Raw genomic sequence first — 25,208 nt, forward strand, 5'->3', positions numbered from 1 at the left:
CCTCCCAGCATCAGGGTCTTTTCCAATGAATCAACTCTTTGCATGAGGTGGCCAAAGTACTGGAGTTTCAGCTTTAGCATTATTCCTTCCAAAGAAATCCCAAGGCTGATCTCCTTCAGAATGGACTGGTTGGATGTCCTTGCAGTCCAAGGGACTCTCAAGAGTCTTCTCCAACACCACAGTTCAAAAGCATCAATTCTTCGGCACTCAGCCTTCTTCACAGTCCAACTCTCACATCCATACATGACCAAGGGAAAACCATAGCCTTGACTAGACGGACCTTTGTTGGCAAAGTAATGTCTCTGCTTTTGAATATGCTATCTAGATTGGTCAAAACTTTCCTTCCAAGAAGTAAGCGTCTTTTAATTTCATGGCTGCAATCACCATCTGCAGGGATTTTGGAGCCCTCCAAGATAAAGTCTGACACTATTTTCACTGTTTCCCCATCTATTTCCCATGAAGTGATGGGACCAGATGCCATGATCTTCGTTTTCTGAATGTTGAGCTTTAAAACAACTTTTTCACTCTCCTCTTTCACTTTCATCAAGAGGCTTTTTAGTTCCTCTTCAGTTTCTGCCATAAGGGTGGTGTTATCTGCATATCTGAGGTTATTGATATTTCTGTTGGAAATCTTGTTTCCAGCTTGTGCTTCCTCTAGTCCAGCATTTCTCATGATGTACTCTGCATAGAAGTTAAATAAGCAGGGTGACAATATATAGCTTTGATGTACTCCTTTTCCTATTTGGAACCAGTCTGTTGTTCCATGTCCAGTTCTAACTGTTGCTTCCTGACCTGCATACAGATTTCTCAAGAGGCAGGTCAGGTGGTCTGGTATTCCCATCTCTTTCAGAATTTTCCACAGTTTATTGTGATCCACACAGTCCAAGGCTTTGGCATAGTCAATAAAGCAGAAATAGATGTTTTTCTGGAACTCTTGCTTTTTCCATGATCCAGCGGATGTTGGCAATTTGATCTCTGGTTCCTCTGCCTTTTCTAAAACCAGCTTGAACATCAGGAAGTTCAAGGTTCACGTATTGCTGAAGGCTGGTTTGGAGAATTTTGAGCATTACTTTACTAGCATGTGATATGAGTGCAATTGTGCAGTAGTTTGAGCATTCTGTGGCATTGCCTTTCTTTGGGACTGGAATGAAAATGGACCTTTTCCAGTCCTGTGGCCACTGCTGAGTTTTCCAAATTTGCTGGCATATTGAGTGCAACACTTCCTGCTATCATCATCTTTCAGGATTTCAAATAGCTCAACTGGAATTCCATCACCTCCACTAGCTTTGTTCGTAGTGATGCTTTCAAAGGCCCACTTGACTTCACATTCCAGGATGTCTGGCTCTAGGTCAGTGATCACACCATCGTGATTATCTAGGTCATGAAGATATTTTTGTACAGTTCTTCTGTGTATTTTTGCCGCCTCTTCTTAGTATCTTCTGCTTCTGTTAGGTCCATAGAATTTCTGTCCTTTATCGAGCCCATCTTTGCATGAAATGTTCCCTTGGTATCTCTAATTTTCTTGAAGAGATATCTAGTCTTTCACATTCTGTTGTTTTCCTCTATTTCTTGCATTGATTGCTGAAGAAGGCTTTCTTATCTCTTTCTATTCTTTGGAACTCTGCATTCAGAGGCTTATATAGAGAGATTTACAGCTGACTACACACTCATGGCGAGCACAATAGAAGTTGGTACAATTCCCCAGTATATAATTTCATTTGGTAATATAATGTAGAGGCCTTGAATTCAAAGAAATGGAAATTTGGGGAAATAGAAAGATCAAGTTCTACTTCAGCAACCTGATTAAAGAATTGGGTTCTGAAGTTTTGAGCCCTAAAATCACAGGCATTTCTTCAGCCCCGATAAAACTGGTCCTTATATAGCTGCCATCCCAATGATCCTTTTCAGAGCCCTCTTTATGTCTTTATTCCTCTGACTGTAGATGAAGGGGTTCAGCATGGGTGTGACCACAGTGTACATCACCAAGGAAACAGCACTTGATTGTGAGCTGTGAGTAGCAGCAGAGCTAAGATATACTCCCAGGACTGTACAAAAGAGTAAAGAGACAACTGAGAGGTGAGAGGCACAGGTGGAAAATGCTTTATACTTCTCCCGAGCAGATGAAATTCCTAGTATAGAGGAAACTATCTTAGAATATGAGTAAAGAATTCCAGTGAGGGAAATGCCACCATACACCCCAGTTGCAAAATACATCAACATGTCATTAAGAAAAGTGTCAGAACAAGCAAGTTGAACCACTTGATTAACTTCACAGAAAAAGTGGGGGATTTCCAAGTCTGTACAGAAGGCCAGCCACAACACCATTATGCTTTGTATCAAGGAATTCAGAGCACTCATGATCCAGGAGAGCAGAACCAGCAGTCCACAGACCTGGGATTTCATGATGACTGTGTAGTGGAATGGGTGCCAGATGGCCACAAAGCGGTCATAGGCCATCACAGTCAAGAGGAATGCATCCAACATCGCAAAAAGTATGAAAAAATGCATCTGGATGATGCAGCCTTCATAGGTTATTACTTTATTCTGTGTCCTTATGTTCTTCAACATCTTTGGGATGGTGGTGGAGATTAAGCAGATGTCTACAAAGGACAGCTTGGAGAGGAAGAAGTACATGGGGGTGTGGAGGTGGGAGTCTGAGCTGACAGCCAGGATGATGAGCAGGTTTCCAATCACAGTGATCAGGTACATGGAGAGGAAAAGTCCAAATATGAGGAGCTGCAGTTCTAGTTCATTTGATAATCCCAGGAGAATAAATTCTGAAATTGGTGTCTCATTCCTGGGTTCCATGTGATGCAAATGACTTCCTGGAAACAAAAAATAGCATGACTAGTTTTTCAAAAATTGGCATTGTAAACATAGGTGAACTCTAACATTTATATTTTGCATTCAAAAAATATACATGACTTTGTACAGAAATTTCCCCTTCAAGCCAATCTCCTGTGCCATCTCCAAATAGGAAAGCCTATCTTACAGTCAGCTTTTCCCCCCAGTAGTCAAGTATTCTACATTCGTAATGAGGGATTTTGTCATGCATTTGAGGGAATACAAATTTAAGACCTACTGAATTCTGGAGAAAGAGGAGAGGGTGCTGAGAGACAACAGATCATGTAATTCAATGGTGGAGAAAAAATATAAGGAAAAAATTTAAAAACTCTTACAAATGATCATATGTTGACAAGTGCTGTAAAGGAAAATAGATCAAATGTAAAGAAGAGAGTTGATGAGGGTATTATTTTTTTTTACTGGGTATTCAGGTAGCCTGGAAAACATTTGATCAGAGACTTCAAGAAAGAGAAAGAAGGAGACATGAGTCTCTCTGGGTAGAAGTGTGTGCTAGTCAGAGGGAACAGCTGTGTTTCAAAACAACCAACTCCCTGACTTCCTTCTCTCCCTGTGACTCCCCACTGTGAAACGAGCCCCAAATTCCACAGCTTCAAATCCTACCCTGACTCTCCGTGACTAACCACCACTTCAGCCTTGTGCTGCCTTCACTCACATCAATCTCATGAATATTCAGCTTGAGTCACAGCTTCACTTGATGCCACAGGCTCAAGACTCAGAGCTGATATGCACCTCCTTAGGGAATCAACAACTCCATTTGGAATTTTCACCCCTCCCTATCTCCAAAACACCATCTTCTTTTTCAGATCATCTCTTTCATGAATTCTTCTCTTTTTAAAACATGTGCACAGAAAACAGAGAATTTCACTTACAGTCATTTAGCTACAGGGTTATCATTATGAGGTTTTAATTAATTCTGCATCTGTTATTCTCTGCTAGACTGTAAGTGCCATACTCTTCAACCCCTTAGATTTTGTTTAGTTGTGAGCAGTACCTGAATAAATACATACTGCATGAAGGAATGAAAAAGACATGTTCTCATAGAAATCGCCAAAAAGGACCAGGGAAACATTAACAGAGCTTTAAAAGATATGCTGGAGAAACATTTCCCATATTCTGAGATTCACACCTATTAGAGGTTCAGACTATGTAGTTTGTAAGAATAAAATAGGGTAGAAAAAAATGCAAAATTAAAATGTCAGACTGCATCATATACAGTAGGATTTTTCTGATTCTCTTTGTTCAGATGCCTGTGTTTGTGTATGCTCATGCCCGTGCATGCAGGTATGGTTGGATCACATGTAAAAGGCATATCTTAGCTGGGACAGAGTCAAAAAAGTTTCTTATACACTTCAATAAATGCAAGAAGACATTTATAAGAGCCCAGTCCCTGCCAAGGGAGGAACAGTATAAACAGAGGCCAAGGCAAGAGCAGGTTGCAGAAGGACCAGACGGCAGTGTGGGCTGAAGTGACCTCAGACTCAAGGGCCCACACACTGACTGTACTTCTATTCCTCCAGTGCCTCACTACAGCATCCACATCAGGCCCTCGGTCAATTCTTTATTCCATATTTATTCCTGTGTATTTGTCCACACTTATTTTCATATGGTCCTGTAGTGAATGAGACTTTCCCTTCTATTGCTTTTCTTTCTTTTTATTTTATTTATTTATTTTTCTGCTTTTTTCTATTTTTCTTTTTTATAAATTTTATTTTATTTTTTTAACTTTACAATATTGTATTGGTTTTGCCATATATCAACACTTCTTTTTATTTAATTTTGGTTGTGTTGGGTCTACATTGCTGTGTGGACTTTGCTCTAGATGCAACGAGCAGGGGCTGCTCTCTAGTTGTGGTGCAGCTTTCTCATTGCTGTGACTTCCCGTTGCAGAGTCCAGGCTCTAGGGTGTGTGGGCTTGAGTAGTTGCACCTCCTGGGCTCTAGATCACGGTCTCAATAGTTGTGGTGCACAGACCTAGTTGCTCCACAGCATGTGGGATCTTCCTGGATCAGGGATTGGACCATGTCTCCTACATTGGCAGGTGGATTCTTCACTACTGAGCCAGTATGTAAGCCCCCTATCATTTTTCTTAAGTGGCATTTTTCTTTTTTAATCCTGCGCTTTGATTTTTTGGGGGGGGGGGGTGGAAAACCCCTTGGTCACACTCTACTTCTGTTTCTGAGACTTGTCCCACCTGTGATAAACTCCTCATAATATACCCTACAAAATCCTATAAACACCACAGAACCTATCCCTTCCTTCATGTGATTTGTATCTGATGACACTTTGCAATATATGCATTATTTTATTCTGAAATATTTCTCCATTAAAATGGTAGATCCAAATCATCAGATACCTCACCTGCTTTATACATTCTGTTGCCTTCATAGAGGTATGAATAAAATTACAGAGGAAATGATAGAGCAAAAAAGAAAGGAACAATAACACTCGAATGCCAGTATATGAAACAATGTGTATAGATAATATGTAATAGAGAAGCAAATGATTAATCACCCCCCAAATATATCCAGCCTCCCAGGTAATGAACCTAATGCAAAATTAAGCCTTTTAGCATAATGTGACTCTGTATACTAAATACATTTTTTTTCAAGTGAATACTCAATGTGAGAAAAGATTCTATGAAATGTGTCTTAAGAACTGTAAGCTTCTGGGTAGTAGCTATTCCATTGATCTGTATCTTCCTTATGAATATAGAACATGCTCAAATATACCCCATCTCAAAAATCAAAAATAAATACATAAGATGTCATCACTTCACTGCAAGCCACTCTTGACCAAATAGTATGTTTCCCTACTCTCTTAAACTGCAAATCTCCTTGGAAATGTTCGAATTTTACTGACACCACTGTGCCTGCCATTTCTTCTTGAGTCTCCCCTAACTAGGTTTTCATTCCCATCACATAATTATCAACAATTCTTGAGTTGCTGAATGCAATAGGCACTTGTCTTTTTTACATATGAAACAAATTGATTACGGATTATTAAGACAACCTTGTCTCTGGACCAGCAGTTTGGTCTTTCAGGTGACCTCAGGTAAATGTTTTTGGGTTTCATCCTCTCTGACTTTCTCCTGCTGGGCTTTCAGACTCACCCAGATAGGAAGTCTGAGAGGAGGTCTCTGTATGGAAGTCCAAATTCCTCCTGAAGGGTTGATGGTGGAGACTGAAGCTCTGAATCCAGACAGGAAAGAAGGAAAGAGTGAAGCGTGGGTCTCTGAACCATACTTAAGAATCCAAATGCAAAACCATGCCCTGTTCAGCTCAAGGTGGAGCTGCTCAGACACTGCAGCAGTGGAGATATTTATAGCTCTGTGTATTTGCTTTATCTGCTCATTATACGTGTTCAGCACATTTTCCACTATTACCTCAATCTTCAAACACATCATTTCCTCAGGGGAACTAGTCTGGACAGAATGGAATTTTTTCAGCTGATTGGTCATTCCCAGGAGACCACGTTAGAAGTCAAGTCTATCCAAATTCTTATTACTACTCCATGAACAATCCTGTATCCCAGAGTTCTAACAGTGACACGTTTTGCAACCCTGAGTCAAAGTGTCCTCCAAATCTAAGTCTGAGGAACCTGTCTGGACTAGGTTCCTTGGGTTTCAAAAGCACTATTTTGTGATGGGAATGCAGCTCCTGATATCTCCAGAAAATTATTATTTCCTCTTCAATAAGGGATAGAGCTGTGTTCCTTTGCTCTGAAACCATAGGTAAAATAATCCCTGACTTCAAAACACTTTTGACACATCAATGAGGTGTTTTCAGGTTTAACACAAGTGAAAAGCTGGGTTCAGTCTTTTAATCATAAAAATACTTGGTAATGATAAGAGATCCACATGGATCTTTTAATGCACCATGGACTGAGCTTAGCATCTTATATCTGTTGTCTCATTTGTTACTTTGCAACAGAACATCTTATGAGGATATACAATTATAAGCTTCATTCTAAATTTGAAAAATTGTGGTTCAGAAGAGTGAGGTGATTAAACTGATTATCAGGGAAATGCAAATCAAAACCACTATGAGGTATCATCTCACACTGGTCAGAATGGCTTCTATCCAAAAATCTACAAACAATATATGCTGGAGAGGGTTTGGAGAAAAAGGAACCCTCTTACACTGTTGATGGGAATGCAAACTAGTACAGCCACTCTGGAGAACAGTGTGGAGATTCCTTAAAAAACTGGAAATAGAACTGCCTTATGACCCAGCAATCCCACTGCTGAGCATACACACTGAGGAAACCCGAAGGGAAAGAGACATGTGTACCCCAAAGTTCATCACAGCACTGTTTATAATAGTCAGGACATGTACGCAACCTAGATGTCCATCAGCAGATGAATGGATAAGAAAGCTGTGGTACATATACACAATGGAATATTTCTCAGCCATTAAAAAGAATACATTTGAATCAGTTCTAATGAGGTAGATGAAACTGGAGCCTGTTATACAGAGTGAAGTAAGCCATAAAGAAAAACACCAATACAGTATACTAACGCATATATACGGAATTTAGAAAGATGGTAATGATAACCCTGAATGCGAGACAGCAAAAGAGACACAGATGTGAAGAACAGACTTTTGGACTCTGTGGAAGAAGGCAAGGGTGGGATGATTTGAGAGAATAGCAGTGAGACATGTATATTATCATATGTGAAATAGATCACCAGTCCAGGTTCAATGCATGAGACAGGGTGCTCAGGGCTGGTGTACTGGGATGACCCAGAGGGATGGGATGGGGAGGGAGGTGGGAGGGGGGTTCAGGATGGGGAACACAGGTACACGCATAGCTGATTCATGTCAGTGTATGGCAAAAACCACTACAATATTGTAATTGCCTCCAATTAAAATAAATAAATTAAATTTTAAAAAAAAGCAAAGCTATTAAGTGAGTAAAGTGTGTGTGGTGATTAGAACATGAGAATTTTCTAGTTCTCTTGCTCTAGGTCAGTGGTTCTCAGTCATTTTTCTGTATGAGATAGAAGAAAAGACCTGATAAAGTGAGTTACTTAAATTACATAGTGAAGGTGCCAAGTAGAGCTTATTCAATATGAGTAATACAACTTCTAACTATTCTTTTAGTAAAATAAAAGAAAAAAAAACTTGAAATGATATGTGTCACTTGAAAAGATACTATTCTTAAGAAATTCACATAGACTCAAGAAATAAAAGGGAATTTGCACATATTTCTGATATAAGTTTGGAAGAAAATATGTGAAAGCAGGAAAATGAAATAAATGGGAAAGCTTAATAAACTGAATTATTTACATATAAACAGAAGTTGAAGTCAAAAAATGTAAAATTAAGGAAGCAATAGAAAAGACAAATTATATATTCACAGTCTAATGGAAGAATGGCAATTTCTGGATCCACTTATTAGCTGCAGAAGAGTTTGTCCTTTTATTGCTCAATGAATCTTTTCAGAGCCTCTTTTATGTCTTTATTCCGAAGACTGTAGATGAAGGGGTTCAGCATTGGGGTGACCACAGTGTACATCACTGAGGCTATTGCACTTGAGTGTGAGTTGTGTGCATCAGCAGGGTTAAGGTACACTCCTAGGATTGTACAATAAAATAAGGAGACAACTAAGAGGTGAGATGCACAGGTGGAAAATGCTCTGTGCTTCCCCTGAGCTGATGAGATTCCTCGTATGGAGGAAACTATCTTAGAGTAAGAGTAAAGAATACCAATGAAAGGACCACCACTCAGCAGCCCAGCTGCAACATACACCATCACATCATTAAGAAAAGTGCCAGAACAGGCACTTCGGACTACCTGATTGAGTTCACAGAAAAAGTTGGGGATCTCCGGGACTCTACAGAAGGACAGTCGCAACATCATTAAGATTTGTATCAAGGAATTCAGGGCACTCATCATCCATGACACTAGAACCAGCAGTCCACAGAGCCGGGAGTTCATGATGACTGTGTAGTGCAGGGGGTGGCAGATGGCCACAAACCGGTCATAGGCCATCACAGTCAGGAGGAAGTCATCCAACCCTGCAAAGAGTAGTAAAAAGTATATCTGGTTGATGCAGCCTTCATAGGTGATAACTTTGCTCTGCATCTGGATATTCCACATCATCTTTGGGATGGTGGTAGAGATGAAGCAGATGTCTACAAAGGACAGGTTGGAGAGGAAGAAGTACATGGGGGTGTGGAGGTGGGAGTCTGAGCTGACGGCCAGGAAGATGAGCAGGTTTCCAAACACAGTGATCAGGTACATGGTGAGGAAAAGCCCAAATATGAGGGGCTGAAGTTCTGGTTCATTTGATAGTCCAAGAAGAAGAAATTCTGAAATATGTGTATTATTCTCTGGCTCCATGTGGTGGAGGGAATGACCTGGAATTAAATCCCCCAAAATGATATGACCACTTTTCACAAAAATGAGCATTACTGGCATAGTCAAATGATACAATTTATATTTTGCAGTCATGAAATCAATGCCTATAATTTTGGTGTGAAATCTTTCCCCTTCAGGGCATTCCCTGTTCCATCTCTGATTACAAATTCCTGTTCTTTTGCAGCCATTTCCCCAAGAGTTCAGGTATTGCATACTTTTAATGAGATTTTTGTCAATCCTTTGGGACTCATAAATTGAGAACTTACCAGCTTCAAGGCAAGAGGTAGAGTGTGCTGAGAGACAAAAGTTCCTATAATTGGATGATGGAGAAATAATGCTAGCAAATATAAAATCATATAACATGTTAAATGGTGACAGGTAAAATGAAGGAAAAGGGGGCATAATGGAGAGAGGCTGAGGTATTATTATTTACTGGGTGTTCAGGTAGGCTGGCAAAGTAGGTAACATTTGAACAGAGATCTCAAGGAAGAGAGGCCTGCCTGGTAGAAGGAATGGCTGGTGCAAAGGCCCTGAAGGAGACACCTGTTTCAGATATTCAGGCTCCAAAGAAGCCAGTTTCCCAAGGGGAAGATACAAGAGGGAGGGTGATGAGAGAGGGGGCCAGAGGATGCTAAGGAATGAAGTGACCTTCCTGCTGCTACTCAACCTTAAGGTACTGCTGCTGCTGCTGCTAAGTCTCTTCAGTCATGTCCGACTTTGTGCAACCCCATAGACGGCAGCCCACCAGGCTTCCCCGTCTCTGGGATTCTCCAGGCAAGAGTACTGGAGTGGGGTGCCATTGCCCTCTCCGACCCTAAGGCACAGGGAGTCTGTAATTCACAAGTTGTTCTTTGCACCTTATTAATTTTACCTCCAAGGAATCCTGAGCACAAAAATCAATCCACTTTTTGTTTTCATATTTGGTTGACATTCTGTCATCTGTATTTTCAGGGGAACATTTTGGTGTACACAAGTTCACACATGCACACACACACACACAGCACTGTGGTCGGGCTATTCTTCTCTCTGTAACTTTTATTTAATCCCATGTCTTTTTCCCCTGCTAGACTGTGAGAATCTTGACACATGCAGCAATGTTATACACATTCACCACCTTTTCCCTACCCCATTCCGAGCAGATTTAGTGGGGAGCTGTAACTAATTCAATATATATTGCATAGACTTGAAAGAATATGGCCTCACAAAAATTGCTGCTAATAAAAGACAATGAGAGACAGAAAAGATGCAGGGGAATACTAAAATAGGCATGGAGAACAAGCAAGAGGAATGTTTTCATGTTCTCAGATTAGGTCCCATTGGGGGTTTGAACTATGGTTTGCAAAAATTAAATAGAAAATAATAAATGAAACCCACAAAAAGTATCAGAGTGTATCATAACCAGTAAGGATACACACAAAGTCATTTCTGACCCTCTTTGCTCAGTCATATGCATGGGTAGGTACCTGTCTGTGTGTGGATATGTGTGTTTGTCTATGTTTGTCTATACAGACATGCCAGTGTGCATGTGCAGTTGTGGAGTCTGATTCTTTGCGATCACCCCAGGATCATGATGTAAAATGCATATCTTACTCTGGGACTTAGTCAAAAAGTCTGGAGTCCACTGCAGTAAAGGCAAGAAAACTTTTAAAAGGGCAGTTCCTACTAATGAGGGAAAATCAATACGAATAAAGAGCCCAACTGAGGAGCCAGGTTTCAGAGAGAAGAGGCAGCTGTTTGGGTGCTGAAGTACCTTGGATTCAAGGGAGCACAGACCACTGGACCTTTATTGCTCCACTTGCTTCATCATGTCATCAGTGTCAGGTCCCTGATCTAGTTTTTAATCCTGTACCTATTCCTATTTATTTACCACACTAGTTTTCATATGGTCGAATAGTGAATGAGGTTGGCCTTTCTCTAATTTTTCTCTGTGTAATTCTTCTTTGTTACTCTTGGGCTGTAATTTTTTTTTTTCCTTTTGGACATATCCAGTAGGCTTCCTTTTTGACACTAGTCCAGGTTCTGCTCCTTATACCTTGTGCAAAGTTCTCCCTAGCTCATACTCTGTAATATACTGCATATGCTGCAACTATCTGTCTCTATTCTTCAGATGAATTATCCCTGAGGATGTTATGTTATTCATGCATTTATTTTATTGTGTTCTGTTTTCTCTATTATAATATCCACATGAGCAAGAATCTCCTCTGCTTGGTTCACATTTTTGTTTTCATAAATGTGTGCACATATATGGAAAAAATTGAAAATGAGCTGGAAACAAAACTAGGTTACATATGGCAGTATAAAAAAATTAAGTGAAATATAATTAAAGTCTGGCAGGCAGATTCTTTACCACTGTGCCACCTGAAAATCCACTAATAAAGTACTTATAAATAAATTAGCCAACCAACAAACAAACATGTCCAAGTCTTGGCTCTGAACTAGTCTCCTGAGAATCTCTTGTGACCTTGGGTAAAATTTTTCATCTTCCGTTCTCTCTGAATCTTACCTGAAGTATTTGTGAATCCTTAGACCCACCTAGTTAGGTTCTTTGAAAGGAAGATCTTGTGTGGAAGTCTGAATTCCTTAAGGATGGTTTATGATGGAGTCTGAAGCTGTGTTCTCAGACAAGACACAAGAGGAACTAAAGCCCCTTTGCAGATGCAGGACTCCAAAAGCAATGAGCATGTCTCCTCTACTCTGAGGTGGCAGAAGCGGAAGGACTGCAGCATGTGAGATATTTATGGATGCCTAGATTTGGTCATTGGGGACATTTCCCTCTTGTTATTCCATCCTTAAGCACGTGATTTCTCCCAGTGAACTGGTCTAGAGAGAAGTTTCTCGTAATGATTTTCTGTTCCCAAGAGACCAAGTTAGAAGTCAGGTGAATCCTGTTTATACTAATCCTTCTCCACGAACTCTTCTGCCTTCTCGAGTTGAAACTTCTAGCACTTTATCCCAAGTTTTCCCTTCCACACTGACTTTGGGGTCTTCTGGAAATAACCCTATTGTCACATATTTTGGTGACTTTTCTTTCTGGTGCAGGTTCCAAGGGTTGACACATAAAATGTACTTCACAAACTTATTGTCTTGAAAAAGTGAAGTCACTCAGCCATGTCCAACTCTTCGTGACCCCATGGACTGTAGTCTGCCAGGCTCCTCTGTCCATGGGATTTCCCAGGCAAGAATACTGGAGTGGGTTGCCATTTCTTTCTCCAGGGGATCTTCCCAGTCCAGGTATTGAACATGGGTCTTCCGCACTGCAGGCAGACTCTTTACCATCTTGAGTCACCAGGAAAAGATCCCTGTAAATGTGAAATCCAGCCCATTTGTGGGTTACTATGCTGGGGGTGGGGTTTTTGAAGAGACTACTTCTCTGTCTCTTCTGCCATGTTGATGTGGTCCTATTATCCTTTTTTGTGGAGCAGATGTCCAGCTGGGGCTTCCCTGATAGCTCAGCTGGTAAAGAATCTGCCTGCAATGCAGGGGACACCAGTTTGATTTCAGGGTCAGGAAGATCCCTTAGGAAAGGGATAGGCTACCCACTCCAGTATTCATGGGCTTCTCTGGTGGCTCAGATGGTAAAGAATCTGCCTCGAATGCAGGAGACCTTGGTTTGACCATGTGTTGAGAAGATCCCCTGGAGGAGGGCATGCAACCAACTTCAGTATTCTTGTCTGGAGCATCCCCATGGACAGAGAAGCCTGGTAGGTTACAGTCCATGGGGGTCACAAAGAGTTGGGCACAACGGAGTGACTAAGCACAGCACAGCAGCACAGATATTCAGCTAGTTTTCTGAGGAAATTTATCCACATGCAGCTGTAGATTTGGGGTGTCCATGGGTTGTGGTGAGTTTAGGATCTTTCTATGCTGCCATCTTGTACTGCCACCCCAACATTTGATATTAGACCAGCAAGACTCATTTAAAGCTTTTGACACCCGAACTATAAAACCATATATTTGCTTATTTTAAGCAACTTATTTGGCATTATTTTACAACAGCAACATGAATCTAATATAAACATTTATTCAATAAAATTTGTTTACAAGAATTGATTTTAAACTTCTCAATTTATTCATTAGCTAGCTGACTGGATAAGGCCATTTTATGTGGAAAAGCATACATAGGAAAAAAAAATCATTTAAATCAATTTGAAGGCCTTCCACTTCATTAGCTGATACAGTGAACTCCTCATTCAGATCAGATCATTCGCTCAGTCGTGTCCAACTCTTTGTGACCCCATGAATCTCAGCATGCCAGGCCTCCCCTGTCCATCACCAACTCCCGGAGTTCACCCAGACTCATGTCCATCGAGTCATTGATGCCATCCAGCCATCTCATCCTCTGTTGTCCCCTTCTCCTCTTACCCCCAAGCCCTCCCAGCATCAGAGTCTTTTCCAATGAGTCAACTCTTCACATGAGGTGGCCAAAGTACTAGAGTTTCAGCTTTAGCATAATTTCTTCCAAAGAAATCCCAGGGCTGATCTCCTTCAGAATGGACTGGTTGGATCTCCATGCAGTTCAAGGGACTCTCAAGAGTCTTCTCCAACACCACAGTTCAAAAGCATCAATTCTTTGGTGCTCAGCCTTCTTCACAGTCCAACTCACATCCATACATGACCACAGGAAAAACCATAGCCTTGACTAGATGAACCTTTGTTGGCAAAGTAATGTCTCTGCTTTTGAATACGCTATCTAGGTTGGTCATAACTTTCCTTCCAAGGAGTAAGCGTCTTTTAATTTCATGGCTGCAGTCACCATCTGCAGTGATTTTGGAGCCCAGAAAAATAAAGTCTGACACTGTTTCCCCATCTATTTCCCATGAAGTGATGGGACCGGATGCCATGATCTTCGTTTTCTGAATGTTGAGCTTTAAGCCAACTTTTTCACTCTCCACTTGCACTTTCATCAAGAGGCTTTTTAGTTCCTCTTCACTTTCTGCCATAAGGATGGTGTCATCTGCATATCTGAGGTTATTGATATTTCTCCCGGCAATCTTGATTCCAGCTTGTGTTTCTTCCAGTCCAGCGTTTCTCATGATGTACTCTGCATAGAAGTTAAGTAAACAGGGTGACAATATACAGCTTTGACGAACTCCTTTTCCTATTTGGAACCAGTCTGTTGTTCCATGTCCAGTTCTAACTGTTGCTTCCTGACCTGCATACAGATTTCTCAAGAGGAAGGTCAGGTGGTCTGGTATTCCCATCTCTTTCAGAATTTTCCACAGTTTATTGTGATCCACACAGTCAAATTCTTTGGCATGGTCAATAAAGCAGAAATAGATGTTTTTCTGGAACTCTCTTGCTTTTTCCATGATCCAACGGATGTTGGCAATTTGATCTCTGATTCCTCTGCCTTTTTTAAAACCAGCTTGAACATCAGGAAGTTCACGGTTCACATATTGATGAAGCCTGGCTTGCAGAATTTTAAGCCTTACTTTACTAGCGTGTGAGATGAGTGCAAATGTGTGGTAGTTTGAGCATTCTCTGGCATTGCCTTTCTTTGGGATTGGAATAAAAACTGACCTTTTCCAGTCCTGTGGCCACTGCTGAGTTTTCCAAATTTGCTGGCATATTCAGTGCAGCACTTTCACAGCATCATCTTTCAGGATTTGAAATAGCTCAACTGGTATTCCATCACCTCCACTAGCTTTGTTCTTAGTGATGCTTTCTAAGGCCCACTTGGCTTCACATTCCAGGATGTCTGGCTCCAGGTCAGTGATTACACCATCGTGATTATCTGGGTCGTGAAGATCTTTTTTGTACAGTTCTTTTGTGTATTCTTGCCATCTCTTCTTAATATCTTCTGCTTCTGTTAGGTCCATACCATTTCTGTCCTTTATAGAGCCCATCTTTGCATGAAATGTTCCTTTGGTATCTCTGATTTTCTTGAAGAGATCTCTAGTCTTTCCCATTCTGTTGTTTTCCTCTATTTCTTTGCATTGATCACTTAGGAAGGCTTTCTTATCTCTTCTTGCTATTCTTTGGAACTCTGCATTCAGATGTTTATATCTTTTCTTTTCTCCTTTGCTTTTCACTTCTCTTCTTTTCACAGCTATTTGTAAGGCCTACCCAGACAGCCATTTTGCTTTTTTTTTTGCATTTCTTTTCCATGGGGATGGTCTTGATCCCTGTCTTCTGTACAATGTCATGAATCTCATTCCATAGCTCATCAGGCACTCTATCTATCAGATCTAGGCCCTTAAATCTATTTCTCACTTCTACTGTATAATCATAAGGGATTTGATTTAGGTCATACCTGAATGGTCTAGTGGGTTTCCCTACTTTCCTCAATTTCAGTCTGAATTTGACAATAAGGAGTTGATGGTCTGAGCCACAGTCAGCTCCTGGTCTTGTTTTTGCTGACTGTATAGAGCTTCTCCATCTTTGGCTGCATTACGTAATTGTAAATATTGCCTGACCAGGATGCCTTGTGATATTATGGTAGAAAACGAACGCATTATGCAAGTTGAGGTCACCTATTGTACTTTAAAATTTTGTGTCTATATTTCTACATTCTTCTGCTTCATGATAATTCTAATGTTCAACCTTTTTTTTGGGTCTCTACAGTGTACAGGCTCTTTGCTGTGGTGTGCAAGCTTCTCTATTTGCTGTGCATGAACTTGAGATCAAGCAATCTCAGTAGTTGTTGCTTGTAGGTTTCTCTAGTTGCAGCCTGTGGGCTCCAGTTGTGGTGCATGGGTTTAGTTGCCCCGTGGTATGTGGGATCTTGCTTCCCTGACTAGGGATGGAAACCATGTCCCCTGCATTGAAAGGCGGATTCTTAACCATCTGATCACCAGTGAACTCCCAAAATGTTCATTGTTTTCATTTCTATTACTCTCAGGTTTCCTTTTAACACAGAGGAATTAACAGTTGTGTCCACATGTGTATATGTGTGTGTATGATTGTGTTTGAAAGAAAAATGCATACAAGCACACAGATAATCAGATACAACATTTACCCTTGTTTTCTTTGGACTGAAAAATGAACTACACCTTTCATTTATTTCTCAGAGTATCCACGTGAAGTTTGGCTTAGTATCCCCACAATACCTTCAGAAATATGCAAACTGAGGCTCAAGGAACTGAATTTCTCATAATTATGTAACAAAGCATTTAAAGATATGCTTTAAATTATACTATCCAACTATACAGAAGTGGAAACATGCAATATGCTCTTTAATTTTTGTATAACTCCTTTAATTTATAAAATTTGCACTCTAAGTATGCACTTTTTTGTGTGCAATTATACTCTGATTATTTAATTAAATTTAAATAATTCAATGGTGTATGGCTAAGGGTAGGATGTAAGCATAGATTGCTGGTTCTCATTTAACAAAGATAGGAGATATGTCATCTAACAGGGAAGAAAGCCAAGTATTATTTATAGTTGTAGGGACAGTGAAACTAAATTTAAGTAATTCGCATGGTAAATTCATTCTTTTCTGTAAATATATGACTAGTCTTAACAGAACTATAGAAAACTGAAGATAAATTAATTCAAGACAAAAAAGCACTACAACCTTACTAACATCATGGATGAGCCTTAAAAACACAGTATAGAGACTGACGGCTGACTACACACTCATGAGCTACACAAAGAAATCAATACAACTCCCCAGAATAAAACTTCATTGGATAGTAAGGATATTATGGTACCCAAATTGACATAGAATGGCTTGTTATGCAGCAACAGCTAACTGATACAATAATCCAAATGAACAGAACCAAGAGCAATTATAATAATCTACAGCATTTTATTTTTATCATATGCTCTTATATTTGAGGAGAACATCCATGGTCCTTCCATTACCCAAGCTTATTTCAGGTAACTATAGTAACAAGTGACTATTTTCTAGGAAACTAGGAGAGGTGGACAGACATTCCTGTTGCTACAGAAAAACTGGTGGATCTGAATCATATGACTGGGCAGGATGTCAGCCTCTCTTGTGGATCATCCTCTGATCATGAGGAAGGAAGAAACTCCTGAGTTTGAAAGACATGGGAAATGGATGAATTGATGTTGTTCACTCACCATCTTTGTGTACTTGTGACACATCAGGAAAGAGGAGATATTTCATAAAACAACAGAAAGAGTCATGTTAGTAGGTAGCAGTAGAAGTTTCAAGTACAAATAGAACAAAAATAAAGTGACAAAATGTAAAATACAGTGACCAACCCTTCACCTCAATTAATAAAACCTTTCACTTGTGGGGGGACATCTTATCAGTTCTGTTCAGTCCAGTCACTCAGTTGTGTCCTACTCTTTGAGACCACATGAATCACAGCACGCCAGGCCTCCCTGTTCATAACCAACTCCCAGAGTCTACCCAAACTCTTGTCTGTTGAGTCGGTGATGCCATCCAGCCATCTCATCCTCTGTCATCCCCTTCTCCTCCTGCCCCCAATCCTTCCCAGCATCAGGGTCTTTTCCAATGAGTCAACTCTTTGCATAAGGTGGCCAAAGTATTGGAGTTTCAGCCTCAGCATCAGTCCTTTCAATGAACATTCAGGACTGGTCTGCTTTAGAATGGACTGGTTGGATCTCCTTGCAGTCCAAGGGACTCTCAAGAGTCTTCTCCAAAACCACAGTTCAAAAAGATCAATTCTTTGGCGCTCAGCTTTCTTCACAATCCAACTCTCACTTCCATACATGACCACTGGAAAAACCATAGCCTTGACTAGGTGGACCTTTGTTGGCAAAGTAATGCCTCTTCTTTTGAATATGCTATTTAGGTTGGACATAGCTTTCCTTCCAAGGATTAAGCGTCTTTTAATTTCATGGCTGCAGTCACCATCTGCAGAGCTTTTGGAGCCCCAAAAATAAAGTCTGACACTGTTTCTACTGTTTCCCCATCTATTTCTCATGAAGTGATGGGACCAGATGCCATGATCTTCGTTTTCTGAATGTTGAGCTTTAAGCCAACTTTTTCACTCTCCTCTTTCACTTTCATCAAGAGGCTTTTTAGTTCCTCTTCACTTTTAGTTCCACTCCACCACTAAGTGTGGTGTCATCTGCATATCTGAGGTTATTGATATTTCTCCTGGAAATCTTGATTCCAGCTGTGGCTTCTTCCAGCCTAGTGTTTCTCATGATGTACTCTGCATAGAAGTTAAATAAGCAGGGTGACAATATATAGCCTTGAAGTACTCCTTTTCCTATTTGGAACCAGTCTGTTGTTCCATGTCCAGTTCTAACTGTTGCTTCTTGACCTGCATGTAGGTTTCTCAAGAGGCAGGTCAGGTGGTCTGGTATTCCCATCTATTGAAGAATTTTCCACAGTTTATTGTGATCCACACAGTCAAAGGCTTTGGTATAATCAATAAAGCAGAAATATATGTTTTTCTGGAACTCTCTTGCTTTTTTGATGATCCAGCAGATGTTGGCAATTTGATCTCTGGTTCCTCTGCCTTTCCTAAAACCAGCTTAAACATCTGGACGTCTACAGCTCACATATTGCTGAAGCCTGGCTTGCAGAATTTTGAGCATTACTTTACTAGTGTAAGAGATGAGTGCAATTGTGTGGTAGTTTGAGCATTCTTTGGCATTGCCTTTCTTTGCGATTGGAATGAAAACTCATCTTTTCCAGTCTTGTGGCCACTGCTGAGTTTTCCAAATTTGCTGGCATTTTGAGTGCAGCACTTTCACAGCATCATCTTTCAGGATTTGAAATAGCTCAACTGGAATTCCATCACCACCACTAGCTTTGTTCATAGTGATGCTTTCTAAGACCCACTTGACTTCACACTCCAGGATGTCTGGCTCTAGGTCAGTGATCACACCATCGTGATTATCTTTGTCATGAAGCTCTTTTTTTTTTGTACAGTTCTTCTGTGTATTATTGACACCTCTTCTTAGTATCTTCTGCTTCTGTTAGGTCCATAGCATTTCTGTCCTTTATCGAGCCCATCTTTGCATGAAATTTTCCCTTGGTATCTCTAATTTTCTCAAAGAGATTTCTAGTCTTTCCCATTCTGTTGTTTTCATCTATTTCTTTGCATTAATTGCTAAGGAAGACTTTCTTATCACTCCTTGCTATTCTTTCGAACTCTGCATTCAAATGGGAATATCTTTCTTTTTCTCCTTTGCTTTTCGCTTCTCTTCTTTTCACAGCTATTTTTAAGGCCTCCTCAGACAGCCATTTTGCTTTTTTGCATTTCTTTTCCATGGGGATGGTCTTGATTCCTGTGCTGTGTACAATGTCATGAACCTACGTCCATAGTTCATCAGGAACTCTGTCTATCAGATCTATTCCCTTAAATGTATTTCTCACTTTCTCTGTATAAGGCTTTAATAAATAGATGTACAGCATGATAAAGAAACATCATGCCTAGTCACCAAATGTGTGACTTGACATTTTGCCTCCTCATGGGTCATCTTGATGCTATGATCATATCAGTTCAATTTATTCCAATTTGTCTTTCCATGTAGATTTCAACTGGAAGACACGTATTTGATAATCAATTTTTTGGCCAGTGACTATGATAAGCATTTGGACACCAAGGTGAATAATTGAATAAAACCAGGAGAGCAATTATAAAGCATTTGTTTGTAATGTGAGTGCTAGAAACTTAGCTTTTGATTTCTGAGGCATTCACTTCAAAGACAATTATGGCAAATAAATATATTGCCATCAGCTATGTAACACAGCTATTAGACTTGTATCCAGTGACACACCCCACTGCCCCCCCCCCCCCCCCCCCGCCCCAACCATGAAGGCCCTTTTAGATTTACCCCCTGGACAAAGAGAACTTGTGAACTTGTTTCCCCTTTGTTCAGTCACTCAGTCATGTCCAACTCTTTGTGACCCTGTGGACTGTAGCCCACCAGGCTCCTCTGTCCATGGGATTCTCCAGGCAAGAATACTGAAATGGGTTGCCATTCCCCTTTCCAGGGCATCTACCTGAATCAGGGATCAAACCTGGGTCTCCTACCTTGTAGGCAGATTCTTTGCTATCTGAGCCACCAGGGGAGGGTGGATGAGCACACTTTAATTGTGTGGAAGATTTGAATTCAGATAAATGGAAATTCTAAAAAATAAATATAAGGAGTAAGTCCTACTGTTTAACAATCTGATCAAAGAATTTGGCTCTAAGGCTTTGAACCCTACAGTCATGGACACTTCTTGGGCCCAAGGACAATTGCCCCTTTTATAGCAGCCATCCCAGTGCTTCTTTTCAGAGCCCTGTTTATGTCTTTGTTCCTCAGGCTGTAGATGAAGGGATTCAGTATGGATGTAACCACAGTGTACAATTGTACTTGAGTGTGAACTGTTTGTAGCAGCAGAGCTAAGGTACGCTCCTAAGGCTGTACAATAAAATAAGGAGGCCACTGAGAGGTGAGATGCACAGGTGGAAAATGCCTTATACTTCTCCTGAGCTGATGAGATTCCATGTATGGCAGAAACTATCTTAGAGTAAGAGTACAGGATACCAGTGAGGGAAACACCATCCAAAATGGCAGCTGCAAAATACATCACTATGTCATTGAGATACATGTTAGAACAGACAAGTCGGACCACCTCATTGAGTTCACAGAAAAAACGGGGGGTCTCCAGGATTCTACAGAAGGACAGCCACAACATCAGTAAGCTTAGTAGCAAGGAATTCAGGACACTCATCATCCAGGACATCAGGACCAGCAATCCACAGAGCTGAGGGTTCATGATGACTGTGTAGTTCAGGGGGTGACAGATGGCCATGAAGCAGTCATAGGCCATCACTGTCAGGAGAAAGATGTCCAACTCTGAAAAGAGCATGAAAAAATACATCTGGGTGATGCAGCTTTCATAGGCTATAACTTTGCTCTGGTTCTGGATGTTCTACAGCATCTTTGGGATGGTGGTGGAAGTGACACAGATGTCTACAAAGGACAGGTTGGAGGGGAAGAAGTACATGAGGGTGTGGAGGTGGAAGTCTAGGCTGACAGCTAGGTTGATGAGCAGGTTTCCAAATACAGTGATCAGATACACGGAGAGGAAATGTCCAAAATAAGAGAGGCTGCCATTCTGGTTCCTTTGAAATTGCCAGAAGAAGAAATTCTGAAATTCGTGTAGCATTCCCTGGTTCCATGTGGAAGAGGTGACTGCCAGGAGACAAAAAATAACATGATCAGTTTCTCAACTGTGTGGTTTGTAAGAATAAGATAGAATAGAATATATAAAACACAAAAGAAAATATCAGAGTGCATCATACATAGTAAGGTTTTTTGTTGTTGTTCTTTTTGTTCAGATATGTCTGTATGTGTGTGTTTGAATGTGCATGCAGTGTGATGCATGTGAATTTCTTGCTTGCCTGTGTACATATGCTGGATCACATGTAAAAAGCATGCTGTGTTCTGGGACACAATCTGAAATTTTTTTTAATCCATTTTATTAAATGGAAGAATTGTTTTTGAAGAAGATCAGTTTCTGCTGATGGAAGAATAATGTGAATAAAGAGTTCAACGAAAGAGGCAAGTTGCAGAGAGAACAGGCTACAGTGTGTTCAGACTCAAGGGACCTGACACTGACTGCACTTTTTCCCTCCACTTTCTTAATTATTGTATCCACATCAGACCACTGACTCAATTTTTATGAGTGAGTAAGACCGGAGCTTTTCTTACTTTTCTTATGTGGCATCTTTCTTTGTTATTCTTGGCCTTTCAGTTTTGATCTCCTTTTGACAAATCCAGTGGGTCCACACTACTCCTGTTTCAGATTCTCTTCCCACATGCAAAGACCTCCCCATAATATGCTCTATAAAGTCCTACATACCACAAATCCCTACTTTTTCCTTCATTTAATTTATATCTGAGGACACTTGGTCATACATGAATTTGTTTTACTGTACTATTTCTCCATTAAAATGTTACATCTAAATGGACAGGGACTTCATGCTTTGTTCACTATTAATGGGCTTGCCAGGTAGCACAGTGATAATCTGCCTGCCATGCAGGAGATGCAGGTTTGGTCCCTCAGTCAAGAAGGTCCCCTGGAGTACGATAGGATATGGCAACCTGATCAAGTATTCTTGCCTGGGGAATGCCATGAACAGAGGAACCTTGTGGGCTACAGTCCATGGGGCTGCCAAGAGTAAAAAACAACTGAGTGACTTTCACTTTTCTTGTTTTTTTTAAAGCATAAATAGATTCAACCATCCTTATGAAAAAGAAGAAATATTTGAGTACAGAAGCACATATTCCACAAGGGGGCAGAAAATATTATTTAAAAAATTGATGTAGTCACAAAAGGCAATTGTAGTACTAGGTGAAAATGTGAAATAAGATGGCAATTTATAGAAAAGGTGGTTTCTTATTTCTAAGGATGTTTAAGAATTTTCTGTGTGTGAAAAGCAATGAGAGGGAGGACAAAATGTGACCAACTGATAACTTTGATTACTCACAGTTTTTACACTCACATAATGCAACAAATACATTATACACTACATACATACAAGATGTAAATGGCAAATATTAATAGGAAGCTTCTTTAAAAAATTGTAATTCTTTGTTTAGAAGAATGCAAACCGTTACCCCCTCCCTGACCCTACTCCGCCCCACCATGAATATAGAGACTGGAATAGGGAAACCAGATTAGTTGAACTAGTTACAGCTAAGTGCAGTTTGGGTGAAATAGTGCCACAGAAATGGTGGCTGACACACTTGTGTAGGGGAGGGGGAAAATAGGAAGAAAAAAGCTACATATTTCTCTATTTTCAGCAAGAAGAATTGACAAAGTATTAAAAATACATCTCATTCTCCTGGTCTTCCACATGTTGTAGTGCAATTCCTTACCTTTCTGAGCTGGAGATGAAATACATTGTAAAGAAAATGATATAGCAAAACAAAAAAGAATAAAAACATCCAGACACCAGTAGGTAAAGCAAAACATGAGTAGACAATTTGCAATAGAGATAGCAAATGGCTAATAAAAACTGCAAATAAATTTAGCCTTTCAGGTAATGAAATAATTGCAAAGATAAATGGTTTATAATATATCTGTTTGTATTTTAAATGCATACTTCCCTAATGAATACTCAGTATGAAAGAAGATGCAGTGATATATGTGTCTCAGGAAGTGTAGTTTTCAGGTAGTAGATACTTCTGTTGATCTGGATCTTCCTAATGAATACAGAACAAGCTCAAATACACCCCATCTTAAAAATTTCAGAAAAAATAATCACTTCACTGCAAACCTCTCTCGACCAAATAGTTTATTTTCCTACTCCCCTAAATGGCAACTAAACTTCTTGGAAATGTTCAAATTTTAATGATACCACTGGGCTCCCCATTTTTTCCTGGGTCTCATCCAACTAGATTTTCATTCCCATTACTTAGTTGTCAACAGCAATCCTTGAATTGCTGAATCCAACAGATATTTGTCATTTAAAAATATTTAATAAATTGATTATGAATTAATAAATCAAACAAGAAAACAAACATGGAGTTTTCTCGGCTCTGGGTCAGCTGTTTGTGTTCTCAGGTGACCTCAGGTACGTCTTGGGTTTCATTCTCTCCAGCTTTCTCCTCCAGTGTCTGCGGGGCTCTTGGACTCACCTGGATGGAAAGGCAGATTGGAAGGTCTCTGTGTGGAAGTTCAAAATTCCTCCCTGGATGGTGGATGGTGGAAGCCGAAGCTCTGTCTCCTCACAAGAAAGAAGGAAGGAGTGATGCATTGGTCCCTGAGCCAGACTTAGGAGTCCAACTGCAAAAAGCATCCCTGCTGCAGCTCAAGGTTTAACATGCTTAGATCTTGCAGTAGTAGAGATATTTATAGCTCTGTATATGTTCTGTATCTGCTCATTATACCTCTTTATCACATTTTCCATTATTGCTTGAATGTTGACTACATCATTTCCTCAGGGGAACCTGTTTGGACAGAATGGATTTCTCTACCCCGCTCCCCCCCCCCCCCCCCCCCCCCCCCCCCCGCCAACTCCCCGCTGATATGCTGTTCCCAAGAGGCCAGGTTAGACTTCAGGTGTATTCAATTCTTGTTACTACTCTACTAACTCTCCTATCTCCCAGAATTCTAACATTGAAAGTTTTTATAACCCTCAATATTTCTTCCAAATCTAAGCCTGAGGAATTTGTCTTGACTAGATCCTTTGAGTCTCAAGAGCCATAACATAACAGCCATGCTATGAGAATACAGCACCTGATATATCCAGGAAATTACTATTTCTTCTTCAACAAGGGAGAAAACTGTGTTCTCTTGCTAGAACACCATTGTGGGGAGGGGGGCTTTCCCAGGTGGCTTATTGGTAACAAATCCACCTGCCAAGTAGGAGATGCAAGTTCTATCCCTGGGTTAGGAAGATTCTCTGTAGAAGGAAATGGCAACCTACTTCAGTATTCTTGACTGGGAAATCCCATGGACAGAGGAGCCTGGTTGGTCACAGTCCATGAGACTGCCAAGAGTTGGGCATGACTGAGCAACTAACACTTTCACTTTCACCCAAACATCTACAATGTACAGGAGAGCACCAAATACAAATAATTATCATGCCACAAATGCCAATAGTGAGAAGATGAGAAAGCCTATTCTAGGCCAACACTTCTACACATTGTACATAAGAATCCCCTAGGATTCTAGTATTAAATCAGATCCTGATTCAACAGGTCCTGGTTGTCCTGAGGTTCTGAATTTTCAAAAAGGTTCTGGGTAACGTTGATAATGCATGCATGTCTTGGTCTGTGGATTATTCTTTGACTAGCAAGGCTGTGATCCTCTGTTAGAGTCTGGAGTAGGTAGTTGTAGGTTCCTTTGCACCAAAAATTGTCTTGGCTTGTAATTTCAAAAGAATGGTTTTCATCATTAAGAGGCTATAATACATTCTGTGTTTCTTTTATTTACAGTCCTTTATTGTTGTTTAGTTGCTAAGTCATGTCTGACTCTTTTGGGACTCTATGGACTGTAGCCTGCCAGGCTCCTCTGTCCATGGGCTACTGAAGTGGATTGCCATTTCCTTCTCCAGGGCATCTTTCTGGCCCAGAAATGGTACC

General features: G+C 40.4%; 2 protein-coding genes and 1 pseudogene across 2 annotated transcripts; all 3 read right to left on the reverse strand.

Moving 5' to 3' along the window:
• Positions 1-1,875: 1,875 nt before the first annotated feature.
• On the reverse strand, positions 1,876-2,808 carry LOC109560838 (olfactory receptor 7A17-like). Its single transcript, XM_019963325.2, has one exon. It carries the CDS (start codon positions 2,806-2,808, stop codon positions 1,876-1,878), a length of 933 nt encoding a protein of 310 aa, XP_019818884.2.
• A 5,477-nt stretch (positions 2,809-8,285) lies between these two features.
• LOC109560839 (olfactory receptor 7A17-like) lies at positions 8,286-9,209 on the reverse strand. The gene has a single exon (XM_019963326.2). It carries the CDS (start codon positions 9,207-9,209, stop codon positions 8,286-8,288), a length of 924 nt encoding a protein of 307 aa, XP_019818885.2.
• An 11,127-nt stretch (positions 9,210-20,336) lies between these two features.
• Positions 20,337-21,282, reverse strand: LOC109560840 (olfactory receptor 7A17-like; annotated as a pseudogene).
• Positions 21,283-25,208: the final 3,926 nt, after the last annotated feature.

This window comes from Bos indicus, chromosome 7, assembly GCF_029378745.1.
Source record: "Bos indicus isolate NIAB-ARS_2022 breed Sahiwal x Tharparkar chromosome 7, NIAB-ARS_B.indTharparkar_mat_pri_1.0, whole genome shotgun sequence".
Taxonomy (NCBI): Eukaryota; Metazoa; Chordata; class Mammalia; order Artiodactyla; family Bovidae; genus Bos; species Bos indicus.